This window comes from Artemia franciscana, chromosome 11 (assembly GCF_032884065.1).
Source record: "Artemia franciscana chromosome 11, ASM3288406v1, whole genome shotgun sequence".
Lineage (NCBI taxonomy): Eukaryota > Metazoa > Arthropoda > Branchiopoda > Anostraca > Artemiidae > Artemia > Artemia franciscana.
The window spans coordinates 22322029-22340691 of NC_088873.1; the positions used below are offsets into that span (position 1 = coordinate 22322029).

The 18663-nt window shown below is 36.2% G+C and overlaps 1 protein-coding gene across 1 annotated transcript in view; it reads left to right on the plus strand.

Moving 5' to 3' along the window:
• LOC136032965 (uncharacterized) overlaps nt 1-16881 on the plus strand; it is a 107076-nt gene extending 90195 nt beyond the window's left edge. The window contains exon 10 of the mRNA XM_065713460.1: nt 14823-16881. Coding sequence (XP_065569532.1) covers nt 14823-15051 — 229 coding nt within the window. The 3' untranslated portion in view covers nt 15052-16881. The remainder of the gene's footprint in view (nt 1-14822) is intronic.
• Nucleotides 16882-18663: the final 1782 nt, after the last annotated feature.

Consider the following 18663-nt stretch of genomic DNA (forward strand, 5'->3'; position numbering starts at 1 on the left):
TTTTCAAATAATTCCGGTAAATCTGCCTTACACTCCAGGAAATATACCCCCCTCACGGAAAACTCCTCCCTGGAAATTTCATCAAACGTATAGTAAAAAAGGATACGGCATTAGACTTTACAGTCCGTACCGGCGGTGCTGATCTCCGTTTCTTGGCCCTTCAGCCAGGAAGTGCAATGGGGGGCTGGTGGCCAGCCATCCTGTGCTTTCGCACACCCTTCCTGTTTACCTTCCCCAGATTTCTCCAGGTACCCGTTTAGAGCTGGGTCGACTCTGGCTAAGCTTACAGAGAAACGTATAGTGCACTCCCTTCAAATTCCCTTGAGACCCATCCCTCCTTTCTGAACCCCCCTGGAAATGTCTTAAAAACGATTCAGCATGAAAAAATCTTCTTGGCATATTTTTATTCGAAAAGGACTTTAATCTCTAATCGGTTTATCGATCACTCCGGAAATACCCCCTTCCGTATAATTTTTTATGGAAATCAAAACATGCGGAAAATAGCCCCGGATAATTCCCCCGGAATGCCTCCGCATGCAAAATTGAGTTGGTAAAGATAACGTAAGACAATTAACAATAATTTTGTATAGAAATCCTGTCAAATCTCCCCATTGTAAATTTTTCCATTGAGTTTTAATCCCTCCAGACTTTTCCCTCCTCAAGGAAGATTCTCCCAATGGAAAATCCAACCCAACCACAAAATCCCCCCCCCCAAAAAAAAATTGTCTGTATACTTCCCAATAATAAGCACTATACGTAAGCAATGGGCAAATTTCATAACTCACAGGCCTCTTCCCGTGGACTGTGGGGATCATTTTACCCCTAAAGACACAGTTATTTGATCTTTCCACTCTAGTGAACGAAACGGCTATCTCAAAATTTTGATAAGATAACTTGGAGAAATAAATGGGCGTGAGAGGGGGGCCAGTCGCCCTCCAATCTTTTTTGTCAATTGAAAAGGGCACTAGAACTTTTAATTTCTGTTCAAATGTTTCCTCCTCTGATCATCTAGGACCATTATTTCAATACGATCACCCCTAGAAAAAAAAACAAAAACAAAAAGACAAATAACACGCATGCGTGATTTGTCTTCTAGCTAAAATAGCAAAACTTTACATTTTTGTATATAAGAGCTTGAAACTTTTACAGCAGGGTTCTCGGGTACGCTGAATCTGATAGTGTGATTTTCATCAAGATTATTTGAATCTTAGGGCGTGTTTGCCCCTATTTCAAAAATTAGGCAAATTTTTTCAGTAACTTTTGATGGTTAACACTGAACTTGACGAATCTAATATATTTGGAATCAGCATAATAAGCTGGCTCTTTTGATGTATCTATTGATACCAAACATTTGTTTTTTAGAGTTTCGGTTACTATTGAGCCGGGTCGCTCCTTACTTACAGTTCGCTGTTCGATAAGTGGATAATTAGCTACCATTTGGAGGCCCTGTGATTGGTTGTCATGTTTATAGAGATGTTAAAAATTAACTAATAGTTAACTTTTCGGAAGAAACCACAAACTTAAACGAATAGGACAATCTCTACGTGACTGTTTTGACCAAAACGGTGATTTATAAAACTCCTGTTAAGCCTGACCTACAACCATTTACATATTTTGTTTCGCCATCTGATAAATGTGACATCCTAAACCTCTAGCTCGTTCTTCTTCCTATCCGTTGTATACATGGTTTTCCCCATTTTTAAAGCCAGGGGTGTAATTTTGTCAAAATCCTGGGGGGGGAGAGCAAGTTGGAGCCGATTTTTCAAAGTCAAGTGAAAATGACCAAGGGAAAATGAGATATATAGTGCTACAAGGCAAAGATCTATTGAAGAAAACTCATCTGTTTCTGTAGATGCTTGAATTATGTACACCTATCTTAGTTTTGACAAGCCTTTTGAAGAAGCTAAATTTCAGTTAGGGGGAGGGCATAAACTGGGGTCTCGGGAGGGCAGTTGCCCCCCTGCCCCATAGCAAGTTACACCCCTTTAAAGCTTTAATCCCTGTCACGTTCAGCAAAATCCTTAGTCCTCTTAGTTTGTGGGTGTTTATTTTCAAATCAAGTATCGGGTGGCAAAAAGGTCGGTAATGGGCTAATTGGTTCGTTCTTATGAATATGTGGGGCATGTGAAATCATAATAGGATTTAGAGAAGAAAAAGGAACTTATTCGCACTAAAAAACTGTAGTTTTTTCAATGATTTCCATTACAGTCTGGTTTACAGTCTAATTTTTCTACTGATAATTAGTCCTGGAGGTCTAACGAACTCATTCAAAATCAAATCCCTCCTTTGATTTTTGGGCCATCCTTAATGCTGTGGTTTAGGCCTACTAACCCTAGAAGTACCCTTTTGAAATCTGATTTTAATGTCTAATCGCTCATTTAAATTTCTTTGCAGCGGGGACAGATTTTAATTAATCAGAGTATTTACATTGCCTATTTTTCACTCGAACAATTACGAATCCTAGGAGAAAAAAAGGGGAATTGCATAAGTCCACCCGAGGGTGTTCAACTATGCAATCAGTCTCGCGGTCAGTATCGCCACGCTTTTATGTCCAAATTTGGCGGGTTTTTGGAACCAAATGCAACAAAATAATTTGGTATGCTGTTAATTTAAATCACTACGATCCGGTTTTTCTATTCATTAGCTCCTTTCCAACTTAAGGCATTGCCTTCAGAATCTCAATAATTATTGTTAGTCAACAGTCATTGACCTTGTCTAAAAAATAATTAATAATAAACCGTTCTTTTGTCGTAGACATCGAAATCAACAGAAATCGAATGATAGCTTTTGAGCCTTTTAAATAAATATTGGCTTAAAGCAATTTATTTTCTTTTGTCATGCCAACATTTTATTAGATTCTCTAGATCCAAGTAATATTCCAGACCTCTGTTGTCAAATGAAGCTCAAAATGGAAGTAATACTTTAGGAGAATATGCAGTCAAGTATATCACTTCTAATCAGCCATAAATAAGGAATGTTATGGGCAAGGGGTTGCATCTTTGAAAAGGGTGCTAAAAATAGGCCAACAAATAAAATATCCGAAATTACAGAACAATTGTCAACTCTTAGATTATTTTTTTTTTTTTGGGGGGGGGGGTATTGTTTCCAGCACCGCTGATAGTGTGTGTGCTTGCCCTTAATCCAATTATGCATTAAGACTTCTGAAATTACATCAAAAATAGCCCGTCATATTGCTTGCTTGACCTCTTTCTTTCTTTATTATTAAATAAAAAAAACTAGTTTTTTTAACTGAAAGTAAGGAGCGACATTAAAACTTAAAACGAACAGAAATTACTCCGTATATGAAATGGGTTGTCCCCTCCGCAGTCCCTCGCTCTTTACGCTAAAGTTTGACTCTTTGCCACAATTCTACTTTTTAAAACAACTAAAAACTTTAGCGTAAAGAGCGTGGGACTGCGGAGGGGACAACCCATTTCATATACGGAGTAATTTCTGTTTGTTTTAAGTTTTAATGTCGCTCCTTACTTTCAGTTAAAAAAACTAGTTTTTTTTATTTAATTTCTGAAGGTTTTTGAATTAATGCATGTTTGATTTTGGCTCTCCGCACATAAATTATTGAAATGAAATTAGTATGTTAATTTTTTTTGGCTAAATGGCTTTCTCTTAGTTTTGATCAGACGATTTTGAGAAATAAGGGGTGGGGAAGGAGGCCTAGCTGCCCTCCAATTTTTCGGTTACTTAAAAAGGCTACTAGAACTTTTAATATTCAACGAACGTTTTTATTAGTAAAAAATATACGTAACTTAAGAATTAACTTACGTAACAAACTTTTATATTCTTATATTTTTATTATGTGTACGAGGGGGTTTGTACCCTCGTTAATACCTCGCTCTTTACACTAAATCGTAAGTTTTGTTCCAATTCTTTAAGAATGACCCCTGAATCAAATAGGCCGTAGAATAAATAGTTGAAATCACTAAAAATATTTTAGCATAAAGAGCGAGGTATTTATCTCCTCCTAAATACCTCGCTCTTTATGCTAAAATATTTTTAGAACCCTTCATATGCGTAATAATCTCTGTTTGTTTTAAATTTCAATGCTATTCCTTACTTTCATTTGAAAAAACGTTTTCATGTTTATTTTTTCATTGTTTTTTTTTTTTATAGCAATGCTAGAAAATCCTGCGCCCTTTTCATTGAATTTTTTCCCCCATGGCATATTTCTCCAAGAAAAGATCCTCCCACATAGCCCCCTCCCTCAACCCTACCCCCAAAACCAAAAAAAATCCCCCTGAAAACGTCTGTACACTTCCCAATAACCATTATTATATGTAAACACTGGTTGAAGTTTGTAACTTGCAACCCCTCCCCCAGAGACTGTGGGGGAGTAAGTCATCCCCAAAAACATAGTTATTAAGATTTTCGATTATGCCAAACAAAATGGCTATCTCAAAATTTTGATCCGTTGACTTTGGGAAAAAAAATGAGCGTGGGAGGGGGCCTAGATGCCCTCCAATTTTTTTGGTCACTTAAAAAGGGCACTAGAACTTTTCATTTCCGTTAGAATGAGCCCTCTTGCGACATTCTAGGACCACTTGGTCGATACGATGACCCCTGGAAAAAAAAAAAAAAAAAAACAAATAAACACGCACCCGTGATTTGTCTTCTGGCAAAAAATGCAAAATTCCACATTTTTGTAGATAGGAGCTTGAAACTTCTACAGTAGGGTTCTCTGATACGCTGAATCTGATGGTGTCATTTTCGTTAAGATCCTACGACTTTTAGGGGGTGTTTCCCCCTATTTTCCTAAATAAGGCAAATTTTCTCAGGCTCGTAACTTTTGATGGCTAAGACTAAACTTGATGAAACTTATATATTTAAAATCAGCATTAAAATGGGATTCTTTTGATGTAGCTATTTATATCAAAATTCAATTTTTTAGAGTTTTGGTTACTATTGAGCCGGATCGCTCCTTACTACAGTTCGTTACCACGAACTGTTTGATATGATATCCCCGAAGTAAAATACACACGTACGTTTTCTTATGGAAGTAAAGAGCAAATTCGGAACATAAAACGACAGAGAATTATTGCTTTGCAAATTGGGCAAGATATCTAGAAAACTAACTTAAACAAACCGACTCGTGATATTTTCCAGTATCTTTAGAATCCTAAAAACTTGCACTTTACTGAAGACACAAAAACGACCAAAAACGAACAAACAAACAGGTTGTTCTTTTACGACCAAAAAATTCCATGAACAACCAGCTGAAAATATAAATCAAAAGTCTCCCACTTACTAGAATAGCGATAACTTTTAGTAAGCCGGTCCATACATGATCCTCTAAGAAACTCAAGCAAGCTCTGTTTCATGGTTGTCACGATAACTGCTTGCTGGTACTGGTACCACTGCTTTTAGTAACCAAACGTTTCTAAGGATGTTTTGAAAACAAATTCTAGTGATAAAAGTTGCCATTTGTGGGTATATTTTTTAATAAATTTTAATAATAAAATGTCATTACGACAAATTGTTTATGGAAATTTAGAAAAAAGAACGTGAAACCCCTTAAAAATGACCTGAAAAGTGAATAAGTAAAAAAAAAAGTTAAAAGTAAGCTATTGCAATCGCAAAGGTTGAAAACAGTAAACAGGAGAGTTACAACAACCCCTCCCCATACCTTGAAAAACAAGGAAAAGAGCTTTTAGCATGAGCAGCGCTGATTTGTCGCTTTTTATGGCACTTGGTATTAACCAAGTGACATATAGCGATCGCAAGACGTATCAGGGACCGGACCAGATTATATTAGAAATAGTCGTTTTCCCGATCTGACCATCTGGGGAGGAGTGGGGGGCCGGTTAATTCGGAAAAAATAGAAAAATGAAGTATTTTTAACTTACGAACGGGTGAGGGGATCTTAATGAAATTTGATGTTTGGAAGGATATCGTGTCTCAGAGCTCTTATTTTAAATCCCGACCAGATCCGGGGACATTGGGGGGAGTTGGAGGGGGAAACCTAAAATCTTGGAAAACGCTTAGAGTGGTGGGATCGGGATGAAACTTGGTGGGAAAAATAATCAAAAGTCCTAGATACGTAATTGACATAACCGGAACGGATCTGCTCTGTCTGGGGGAGTTGGGGGGACGGTTAATTCTGAAAAATTAGAAAAAATGAGGTACGTTTAACTTGCGAAGGAGTGATCGGGTCTTAATGAAATATGAAGTAAAGAAGGATGGCATATCTAAGAGCTCTTATCTTAAATCCCAACTGGATCCGGTGACATTGGGGGGAATTGAGGGGAGGGAACCTAAAATCTTGGAAAACGCGAAAAGTGGAGGGATCGGGTTGAAACTTGGTGGGAAAAATAAGCACAAGTCCTAGATACGTGATTGACATAACCGGAACGGATACACACTCTTTGGGATAGTTCGGGGGGGGGGGGGCAGGGTTAATTCTGAAAAATTAGAAAAAATGAGGTATTTTTAACTTACGAAGATGTGATCGGATCTTAATGAAATTTCATATTTTGTAGGACCTCATAATTCAGATCTCTTATTTTAAATTCCGACCGGATCCGGTGACATTGGGGGGAGTTGGGTGGGGGAACCTAAAATCTTGGAAAACGCTTAGAGTGGAGGGATCGGGATGAAACTTGGTGGTAAATATAATCATAAGTCCTAGATACGTGATTGACATAACTGGAACGGATCCGCTCTCTTCGGGGGAGTTGAGGGGAGGGGGGTTAATTCTGAGAAATTAAAAAAATAGGTATTTTTAACTTACGAAGGAGTGAAGAGGAAGTTGGGGGGGGGGGGCAGAACCTAAAATCTTGGAAAATGCTTAGAGTATTGGGATCGGGATGAAACTTGGTGGGAAAAATAAGCACAAGTCCTAGATACGGGATTGACATGACCGGAACGGAACTGCTCTCTTTGGGGGAGTTGGGGGGAGGGTTAATTCTAAAAAATTAGAAAAAATGACGCATTTTTAACTTACAAAAGAGTGATCGTACGTTAATGAAATTTCATATTTAGAAGGAACTCGAAACTCAGATCTCTTATTTTAAATCCCGACCGGATCCAGTGTCATTAGGGAGGGGGGGAAATCGTGGAAAACGCTTAAAGTGGAGAGATCAGGATGAAACTTGGTGGAAAGAATAAGCACAAGTCCCAGATAGGTGACTGACATAACCGGACCGGATCCGCTGTCTTTGGTGGAGTTGAGGGGGGGAGTAGTTTGGAAAACTTAGAAAAAATGAGGTATTTGTAACTTACGAACGGGTGATCAGATGTTAATGAAATGTGATATCTAGAAGGATCTTGTGCTTTAGAACTGTCATTTTAAATCCCAACCAGATCCAGTGACATTAAAGGAAGTTTGAGGGGGAAACCGGAATTCTTCGAAAACGTGAAAATCGAGGTATCTTACGAATGGGTGATCGGATCTTAATGAAACTTGATATATAGAAGAATCTTATGTCTCATATGCTCCATTTTCAACTCGAATAGGATCCAAGGACATAGAGGGTTGGAGGGGAAAACAGAAATCTTGGAAACCGGAAATCTTGGAAAACGCTTAGAGCGGAGAGATCGGGATGAATCTTGATGGGAAGAATAAGCACAAGTTATAGATACGAGATTGAAATAATTGATTCTCTTTGGGGGAGCTGGGGGTTGTTAATTTGGAAAAATTAGAAAAATTGAGGTATTTTTAACTTCAGAATGGGTGACCGGATCTTAATGAAATTTGATAATTAGAAGAAAATCATATCTCAGAGCTCTTCTTTCAAATCCCGACCAGATCTGTTGACATTTGGGAGAGTTGGAGGGGAAAACCGAAAATCTTGGAAAACACTTATAAATGTCGTAGATACGAAATTGACATAACCGGACTGGATCCGCTCTCTTTGGGGGAGTTAGGTGATGGGGTTCAGTGCTTTGGCTAGTTTAGTGCTTCTGGACGTGCTAGGACGATGAAAATTGGTAGGCGTGTCAGGGAGCTGCACAAATTGACTTGATAAAATTGTTTTCCTTGATTCGACCATCTGGGGAGCTGAAGGGCAAAAAAAATTTAAAAAAATGGGGTATTTTTAACAGACGAGTGGACGATCGGATCTTAATACATTTTGATATTTAGAAGGACCTCGTGACTCAGAGCTCTTATTTTAAATCCCGACCGGCATTAAGCCTCTGATTTTCCTTTTCAAGTAATCTATTGATTCTTAGAATTTTGCTAGAGCTCATACCATATGAGCTCTTAGCTCTTGTTTTTTTTTTTCTTCACCACTAGTGGGGCACTGGAACATCATGAAGTGTTGTTTAAGATATCATTTGAAAGCTAATTTTTATATCTACGTGCTTTATGTAAATTTGACTTGATAATACCATCCTGAAAAGCCAAACGCACCTGAAATGGCACTTAGGGGGCCATTTCTGGAATGGAAAGACTGTTAAACACGAAAAGAGTACCGTCAAATTGTCGATGGTTGAAAATCCATGACATGAGGTTTACAATTCCCCTTCTAATATACTCCCCTCTCAGCCCCTTCAATAATTTTCATAAAATGTCCGCTGACTAACACAACTAGGCTAATTCTGGTGGCTAGGCTTGTTCTGCTCTAGTAGTGTCAATTCACGCAAATATAAGGGGGTATTTATTCTTTTTAATATCTAGGCAGGGGATAATGTTTTTCAGTAAAAATACCGAAAGGGATATTTTTCAATGAAAAATACTCTAAAAAGGTATTTTCTAAAAAATGGGGCAAGGGAAAACCTAGTAGGGGCGCAAGCCCTCTGCATCCCCTGCCCCCTCTGCAAATGAAGCCACTTGAACTAGAAAGCAACTGCAACATCAGAGAGAGAGATGTTCAAAGGCTTAATTCAAAACTCTTGACCATATCAACGTGCTTTTTGCAGATTTATGGTGGAGAAGAACATAAAGAAGGAGATTAAAGTTATAATAGAACTTCGAGTTCTTGGCAATCTTATTTTCTTGAATTTCTAGCACGTAATAAACGAGTTATTTGAATAGCGAAAAGTATAAAACAGACACTGTTAAATAGGATAGGATGGTCTAGTGATTATTAAATAAAAAAAACGAGTTTTTTTAACTGAAAGTAAGGAGCGACATTAAAACTTAAAACGCACAGAAATTACTTCGTATATGAAAGAGGCTGCTTCCTCATCAACGCCCCGCTCTTTACGCTAAAGTTTGACTCTTTCTCTCAATTCTTCTTTTTAAAACAGTAAAAAACTTTAGCGTAAAGAGCGGGGCGTTGATGAGGAAGCAGCCTCTTTCATATACGAAGTAATTTCTGTGCGTTTTAAGTTTTAATGTCCCTCCTTACTTTCAGTTAAAAAAACTCGTTTTTTTTATTTAATTTCTGAACGTTTTTGAATCAATGCATGTTTTGATTTTGGCTCTCCGCAGAGGAATAATCAAAACGGAATTTTGCATATTTTTTTTTTTTGGGGGGGGGGCTAAATGGCTTTCTCATAATTTTGATCGAATGATTTTGAGAAAAAAAGATCGGGGGCGAAGCCTAGTTGCCCCCCGGTTTTTTTGGTTAATTAAAAAGGCAACTAGAACTTTTAATTTTTTACGAATCTTTTTATTGGTAAAAGATTTACGTAACTTATAAATTAGCTTACGTAAAGAAATTTTGTATTCTCATGTTTTTATTACATATATGAGGGGATTCGCCCCATCGTCAGTACCTCGCTCTTTACACTAAAGCTTAAATTTTATCCCAATTCATTAAGAATGACCCCTGAATCACAAAAGCCGTAGAATAAATAGTTGAAATTACTAAAAATACTTTAGCGTAAAGAGCTAGGTATCATAAGGAGGTGAACCCCTTATATGGGTAATAATTTCTGTTTGTTTTAAGTTTTATTGCTGTTCCTTACTTCCAGGTGAAAAAGCTTTTTCACATTTATTTTTTAATTTTTTTTTTAAATAATGCTAGTAAATCCTGCTCTCCCTTCATGGAAGTTTTCTTCTCCCATGACAAATTCTCGATGGAAAGTTCCCCCAGCATATCCCCCTCTTCTCAAACCCTCCCCCCAACCAAAAAAATCCTCCTGAAAACGCCTGTATACTTCCCAATAACCATTACTATATGTAAGCACAGGTCAAAGTTTGTAACTTGTTGCCCCTCCCACGGGGACTGTGGGGGAGTAAGTCGTCCCCAAAGACATAGTTATAAGGTTTTTCGACTACGCTGAATAAAATGGCTATCTCAGAATTTTGATCCGTTGACTTTGGGAAAATAATTAGCGTGGGAGGGGGCCTAGGTGCCCTCCAATTTTTTTGGTCACTTAAAAAGGGCACTAGAACTTTTCATTTCCGTTAGAATGAGCCCTCTTGCAACATTCTAGGACAACTGGGTCGATACGATCACCCCTGGGGAAAAAAAAACAAAAAAAACAAAAAAACAAATAAACACGCATCCGTGATCTGCCTTCTGGCAAAAAATGCAAAATTCCACATTTTTGTAGATAGGAGCTCGAAACTTCTACAATAGGGTTCTCTGATACGCTGAATCTGATGGTGTGATTTTCGTTAAGATTCTATGACTTTTAGGGGGTGTTTCCCCCCTTATTTTCTAAAATAACGCAAATTTTCTCAGGCTCGTAACTTTTGATGGGTAAGACTAAACTTGATGAAACTTATATATTTCAAACCAGCATTAAAATGCGATTCTTTTGATATAGCTATTGGTATCAAAATTCCATTTTTTAGAGTTTTGGTTACTATTGAGCCGGGTCGCTCCTTACTACAGTTCGTTACCACGAACTGTTTGATTACCCTTCGTTGTGACCGTGGTAAACCAGATTCGAATCTTGGTAAAGACAATTTTTCTGAATTAGTTATTTATTTTGCAGCGCTCCAGTAGCAGTGAAAAAAAAGAGACGCTTCAGTGCTTCCATTTAAAAAAGTGTAAAAGGTTTTTGACCACAGTGATTCCAGTGATGGAATTTTCTTTCTAATGATCAGATCTCCTAAAATGCTGAAGTCTAAGAAGCAAGAATTATGAAAGTATACTTTCTTAAGAGAAGTTCAAAATTCTTTGCAGCATTGCGGCAGAAAAATTGCAGTAACAATAGTATAATGATTGAAATTTTTGAATAAACAAAGGAGTGAGCTTTATTTCTCACTAAAAGACTAATTGTCAATAGTGTTGTAACATATAAAAACAAACCTAATAAAAAATTTACAAAACAACAAATAGAAACTAATATCGCAAAGCATCCCGCAATTCAATTCCCGCTAAATTGTTGTATCTACACCTCCACATATCTTGTACCAACAACAAATTTTTTGTCTACAATTCTGTAAGAATGTTGTGACACCGTTTCCGAGGAGCTTCAGGCTCTTTTTTAAAAATTCCCGCGAATTTGTTTTCAAAATAACATTTTACTAGTAAAATTAATTGAAATAATAATTACCTTTCCGGAATCAGCCACAAATGGAAATTTGTTTCCGCTGGACATTTTTTCTTTTAAGAACACTTTTTTGAACTTTTGGTTACTAATAACTGTTTTAGCCCCTTTAAGTGATCAAAAAAGAATTATTATGGACTCAAAGCGATTATCATGCTTGGAAAGAGTAGCTTTCTAGCTAAATTATATGAAAAAGTATAAATTTACACAGATCGATTTGCGCTACGTACGAGAATAATACTGCTGCGGTTAAGGTAGGAAATGAGGTTAGCAACTGGTTTTGTATTAAATCAGGAGTTAAGCAGGGTTGTGTTCTATCCCCCTTTATATGGATCATTTTGATGGACTTCGTCTTAAGGAGCACAAGAAAGGCAATTGGAGACCATGGAATCAAATGGGGAGGAAGAACGCTCCTGGACTTAGATTATGCTGATGATTTAAGCATATTAGATGAAAGCGTGAGCAAAATGAATGAATTTTTAGAGGTTTTACGAGTTCAGGGTGCTAAAATAGGCTTGAAAATTAATGTTAAGAAGACTAAGTCACTAAGGTTAGGAATAAGTGAAGATGAACAGGTGACCTTAGGTAACGAAAAGATTGATCAGGTTGGGAGCTTCAGTTACCTTGGTAGTATTATTAGTAAAGATGGTGGGAGCAGTGAAGATGTTAAAAGTAGAATAGCAAAAGCTCAGGGTGCTTTTTCACAGTTAAAAAAAGTTTGGAAGAATAGAAAGATAAGCCTACAAACCAAGATTAGAATATTGGAATCTACAGTGATGACAGTGGTCAAATATGGCTCTGAAGCATGGACACTCCGAAAAGCAGATGAAAATTTACTAGATGTTTTCCAGAGAAATTGCCTACGGATTGTTCTGGGTACCCGGCTGACTGGCCGTATTTCAAATAGTAGGTTGTACGAAAAGTGTGGTTCAATCCCGCTTTCTGGGGCTATAATGAAAGAAAGGTTGAGATGGCTAGGCCACGTTCTACGGATGAAGGATGACAGATTACCGAAGATTGTCCTTTTTGGCCAACCGTCTGGGGCTACACGGAAAGCAGGTCGTCCTTGTCTGGGTTGGGAGGATGTCATAAATAAGGATTTAAAGGAAATGGGAACTTCCTGGGAGGGTGTAAAGAGGGAGGCTTTAAATAGATTAGGTTGGAAGAGGAGCGTGCGTAGCTGTGTTGGCCTCAGGCGGCTTGGTGCTGCAGTGAGTTATTAGTAGTAGTAGTAGTAGTAGTAAATAATTATTATATAAACAGTAAGAAATTCTCAAAAAACAGAACGTTTTCTTGGGGGGGGGTCAAATAGTTCGGGCTAGATTAATCGTAATTCAGCATATGTACCTGCATTATTACTAACCTGTAAACTATCCCATTTCAGCTAAATTACTCTATAAAAGCCCTCCTGGATACTCTAAGGTATACCCTAGAGTATCTAAAGATACTCTAGGGTGGTGATACCAGAGGTGTAGGTGCTTACTTGGATTTATGGGAATGAAAAACCAGCTTATATATTTTCTGCATAAGTGATAATTAAAATTTATCCTTAAGTAATGTTATATACGTTAGCTTAAGGCTGTGTTGAATGTGTCCAACAGTCCATCTGACATGTTTTATTAATTCCAATTCTGTAAAACAATAACCACAAAAGAATTCAGTAGCTTTTCTGTAGCGACAGAAGAAGTAGAGCATCAAAAATAGGGAATTTTTCAAGAAGTGAAGGAACCCAACCATACAAATTCGATTTTCTAAGCAAGATGATTTTAATCCTCAGCAACGATTTCTAAAAGCTTTTACTTTATCTACTAGCTTTTTGTAAAGAGTTTTTTTTCTACTATTTAGGTGCCTCGTATATAATACATTTTTCTATGACAAGATTCTTTAGCACCGTCCTCTAGCATCGGGATAGTTCAACATCCCCCTCAAAATACCATGAAAGTACTTTTGGTTAGTTCAGCATCCCCCCAGCATAACCTGAAAATTTTACCTTAAATTCTGGGCAGTTTCTGGGACATTGCTGATACGTCCTTCTGATAACCTGCATGCACTTTGTGTGTTTTGATTTAGATCAACTTCCCTCTGACGCTCCCTGAAATTTTCACCTTAGTATCCTTAGCTTTAGAAGCAAAATAGCTTAAGCAGAGATATACGGTTAGTTTTGATACACCTTTTTTACCCTACTGAACAGTCGGGACTCGCTTTAAAGGAGTTTTAATGGGGTTCCCTGGGAGTTATATCTATCCGGAGACATGGTAACGTCCAAGATTGCTACTTTAAATTTTCTTTAAATTTTTCTGTCTACAAGTTCCCAGTTAAAGGTAATCATGGCGAGCAAGATGACGATGGTTAGTTCTATTATTTGTCTCAAATTTGGAAGGAAAGATGTGTGAAATTCTAAGAGAGAGTGCATCATATATGTCTTGATTCGCAAGACAGTCGCCGTATGAAATTATTTCTGAAGCGACCTGAAGATTGGGCCAGAAGATGAAAACTTACAGCTCAGTTTTCATAAAGCTTGACTTGAGCTATGTAAGTAGATGGTGCTCCAATAAAAGAATGTAGATAAGTTCAATCATGGGCCAGATGCTAGAGTTATTCTCGTCATGACTATCACATTCAAGCGAATAAACCCTAAAAAAAACTTGATTATTTAACCTTTTGTTTTTGCACATTCTATTCTTTTTACTTTTAAAAATATCTAATAAATACAAGATGTAAAAAAAGGATTACAGATGGTGATTAACGATGGTTTTTAATCAAATTCATGTTTTGTTGCAGGAGAGGAAGTAGCACTTGCCAAAATTTCTGGTAAAACTTAGCCAAGTTTTTAACCGTGCCAGAGAAGGTGATTTCTCCTACTCAGTTTTAATCACGTATATTTAAATGTAGACGTAAGCAAAATTGATGTTCTATAACTAACAAGCATAACGACGAGGATTCATCTTCTACCTTGTGCAAAGTTGTATTCGACAATCAATATCAATAACAGTTATGATAACTTATTGTTACTACTGAACCTTTTCTATTGTAGTCTAGAAGACAAGCTGGCTAATTGGTGGTAAAAATACAATTTGAAATATGTGTTATCCCTTCAATATTTTCATAAGACTTTCAGGGCATATTTTCTTAAATCAAGACATGGCTTCCTCCACATACCTTTCTTTAAAAAAAGTACTTAGTTGTTATAATGTACAGTAAAGTAGAGACGTGTCTTTAAACACAAATTTGATTGTTGAAATAAGTATGATAAAGGTGGTCGTAAATGTTTTCATGGTGTTGTTGTACTTGTTATAATCTATATTATGTTCTTTACGTTAATTCAGGTGAAAACTTAAGAATCAAAAATAAAATATGTTGCAAAAATCAAGTTTAATTCTGGCTCAACGGCTTTCGGTTTTAACAATCTTATTTTCTAGGTATTCCCTGAACGGAGTAGTTCCAACTAAAACCAATGGATATCTCTCAGCTGCATCGACGGTTCACTCGACACGATCTTACAGCACTAATAGTGACCACTATGCCATAGTTCATAGCAGGCCAGGCTCAGGATATTCACCGAATGGCGGAAGACCAATACCTCCCTCTCGACATAGGGGACCAGGATCCACTGGATCCAACTATTCAGGAAAGGACATGAAATACTAGGAGGCGGAATCAAAAGTGATGGAAGTAGTGAAAGCATCGCGATGCAAGAAAATAATAAGAAAATTGTTATCGCTGATATAACATTTAGTAAGAGTTAGTTAATTTCCTTTTCTTCCATGAGTTTCACGATTTTATGATCGACCTAGACACTATAGTGCAAGGGCTACAACTAAATTGGATTTATAGCTACCACCTTTAACGCTTATTTAGTCTATCTTCATCTGCTCTATTATCCTTGTATCCAGAGGGGAGGTGTCAAATGATAGTTTCAGCCAAAATTGACACCCTTAGTGTGACATAAAAGATTTTTCTTATACATTGACTATTCAGCTACAAAGATCGCACTGCCTTCCCCTCATAAAAAAACAAACAACCAACAATAATTCCAAGAATCGAAGACTTTCAACTACGACAGAAACAGACAAGCAAATATACACGACTATTTCGACTATAAAACCAGTAGCTCTCCACAGCGGAAGAGAAAAAAGTCTGAGTTGAATCAATCGCTGGATTTGATGATTTTCCATAAGAAAAAGAGATTCCTGGCTTAGAAATTTTTTCATTTAAGTCATACTCGAAAGGTTGCTCCACTTTAAAAAAAAAAGACTGTAAGATGTAGATGCTCAGCGACTCAGTTGTGAATAATCTTTTTTAAGAAGAAAATATCCTTTTGTGAACAAACTTAGCGTTGTGCTACAATTCATCTGATGTAATGTCAATGATCAATCTTTGTTTTTTGCAGATGTTCCGTACGAACAGTTTCTATTTTGTTTCCTCTAATTTTGATGCAAATCTTTCCTGGTGTTTAGTCACAAACTTACAAAGAGTGTAATTTTCGTACAGGAATTTGAACTGATATAATTTTTATATTTTCTCCGATTTCTTTTCTTTTCTAAGATTACTTTTAAGCCTTTGTAAAAATAAATTTCTGTTGGACAAAAATGGGTTGTAGTTAATCATTGTGGTTGAGGCTGCACTGGGTCTTTCTCAACCGCTGAAATACACTGCTACCGACTGCAAAGAGCAGCAAAAGAACAAGCAGCAAAGTTTTTGTCCTTTTCTATTTTTTTTATCCCTGCAGCATATTACAATCTAGAATTGTGCGCTGTTCATTTTATAAATTTGCAAAGGTCGGGCAAGCCGCATTAGTTAACAACCCCTTTCAATGATTTCGCATATTTGTGCCCTAATCATAAATTAAAATGGATGCTCGTTAAGATGCATTATTTCCAAATCGAAATACCAAGATACTTTGAAGGATTGTCCTTTTTTATGAAATTGAGGCAACATTCTTTTTTATCCGTATGTAACTCAGCTTCAAAATGCATCTAATTAAAATATGACACATCTAAATGGCGACTAATGTTGAGTGAACTTTTTGTTTGAAATTGTTTGAAAAGTGAGTGTCGGCTTTCAGTTTGGCTCTCTTTGTTTGTTTCTTTCAGAAAAAGGCTTTAGATTGTTATCAAAACAGTCGGTCAATTCTCATTATTTTTGTTAATAAAACTGAAGTGAATAACAATGGAAGAGAAAAGGAAGACCAAAAAAAAAATCGTATGACCTTCAGTAAAATTTGGGGAAAGTGGTTTTAGGGGAGGGACAGAGGAAGCACTTGCTTCAGACGCAGAAATTTTAGGAGGGCAAAATTTCAAATCAGTAATCTAATGGTTATAATCAATTCGTGTTTTTTAAATTTATTTTTATTAAAATAAAGTAGAAGGAGTAGTTAATAAATGAAAATAATTAATAAATCATTAATTAATTGATAAATTAAATGTAATGAAATGATAATAATTAAATTAAAATGATTAATAACAATTATATAATTTGAATAATAAAATAAAAATAATTAAATAACAAATTATTAATTAAATAATAAATTCAAAATAATTTGTTGATATATGACAATTTTATTAAAAATTTGGCCTGAAAAATTTTAGAGGAGACACGGGGAAGAGGTGCTAATCAAGATTTTGCCCTGGGCGCAAGAGAGACCAGAACCACGACTGAATCTGGGACGCCATTAACGAAGGCCCTTAAAGAATGTCTTTTGTTTGTCTAACACATTTAAAGTAATGTTTATCAAACGAAAGTCGATTTTTCTCATTTTCTTCATCTGACAGCTCCTTTCTACAAAGGATGACTGTCAAAATTGGTAGCAAAATAAATAAACTCCTTTTTGTATTAACAAGACGGGATGTATCGAAGAAACTGCATAAATACGTCTATATTTTCTAACAGTCATTTTACGGCTTTTAAAATTGTTTAGTGATTTAGAAAATAAGAATAAAATAGTGTAGCATACATTTGGCGTTCTTCGTAGATGCGTGGAGACATAAATGGGGAATAACAGAAGATTGTTCCCAACAATTCGTGTAAACGTATAATTTACTGTGAACTTAAAAAAGTGAACTCTCAATGAAAACCAAGATTTAAAACCGCATTTTTTACTTCAAGACAAGAAGAATAAAATCAGCAAGGCACAAAAAATATCTGTAATTATTTATTAAATCGGTATATCGGTAAGGTTTTTTTTTTCTGTGCTTTGTATATTTTGAATCTTGTGCTCAAGATATGTCAGTAAATCTGTTGTTCAAAAATTCAGCAATTAGTTGTAAATGACTATTCTCTAAATATTCATGGAAAAACTTTTGTCAATAATGATAATAATAAAGAGAAAAAAATGTTAACAGTGTTTAGAATGGCAGAAACCTGCATATACTAAAAAATGGTCTTCACCAGACACTCTCGACTATGCTTCTAATCTTTATCCACTGATGTGGGCGTACCCAAAAATATTGTAAAATTGAGATTAATTAATAATATGTATAATTGAAATTATTTATAACATGCAGTCCGAGTTGTGACGCATTAAGGAATGCTGGTACACCGATACCGATCGTTCTGGTATTGGGTGTGACGAAAACGGCATTTATTGTTGTAAGATGGGTCTTAGAAGGGGTTTTAATCTCATATATAAAAAATGACAAACATAGACTGTATACATGACTGTTCTGAGTAAGTTTGGGAAATATCCGCTTTAACTTCTTTTCACGAAAAAATAAAATTGGACATGATTTAAATCCTCTAGAAGTCAGTTTTCTTATCAATTACTTTTACATTGCTCTTGATATTGTATGCAGCATTTGTCGCTAATACAATCAGATAAAAAGCAGCAGCAACATTTTTTATTTTCAATTTCTTGTCGATATCCAACATGACTATTCCTAAGATATTGATTACAGTATCGGACATGGTATATAATTTTATGTAAAACAGAAACGTGACACTTGTTGAGACGGAAAGAAACGACGGGTGCTAGATTGTAAAAGAGCCAGTGTTGGGTAGCCTGTTTCATATTATTCTGTGACAGATTAGATGCTAATACAAAAGAATAACTGGTCTTGTTGTCATATTAATCACTTTAATTTGTTCACACTATTTAATATGTGAGCAAGGATGCACATAAATCACAAACAACTAAAACATAAATTATATACCATGCATGTCAGTTAAAAAGAGAAACTGATACAAAGTGGACAAGGATTTTACAGGACAAGGATTTTACAGAGTCAAAATATATTACATTAATGCAGAACTATGGAAAATGCT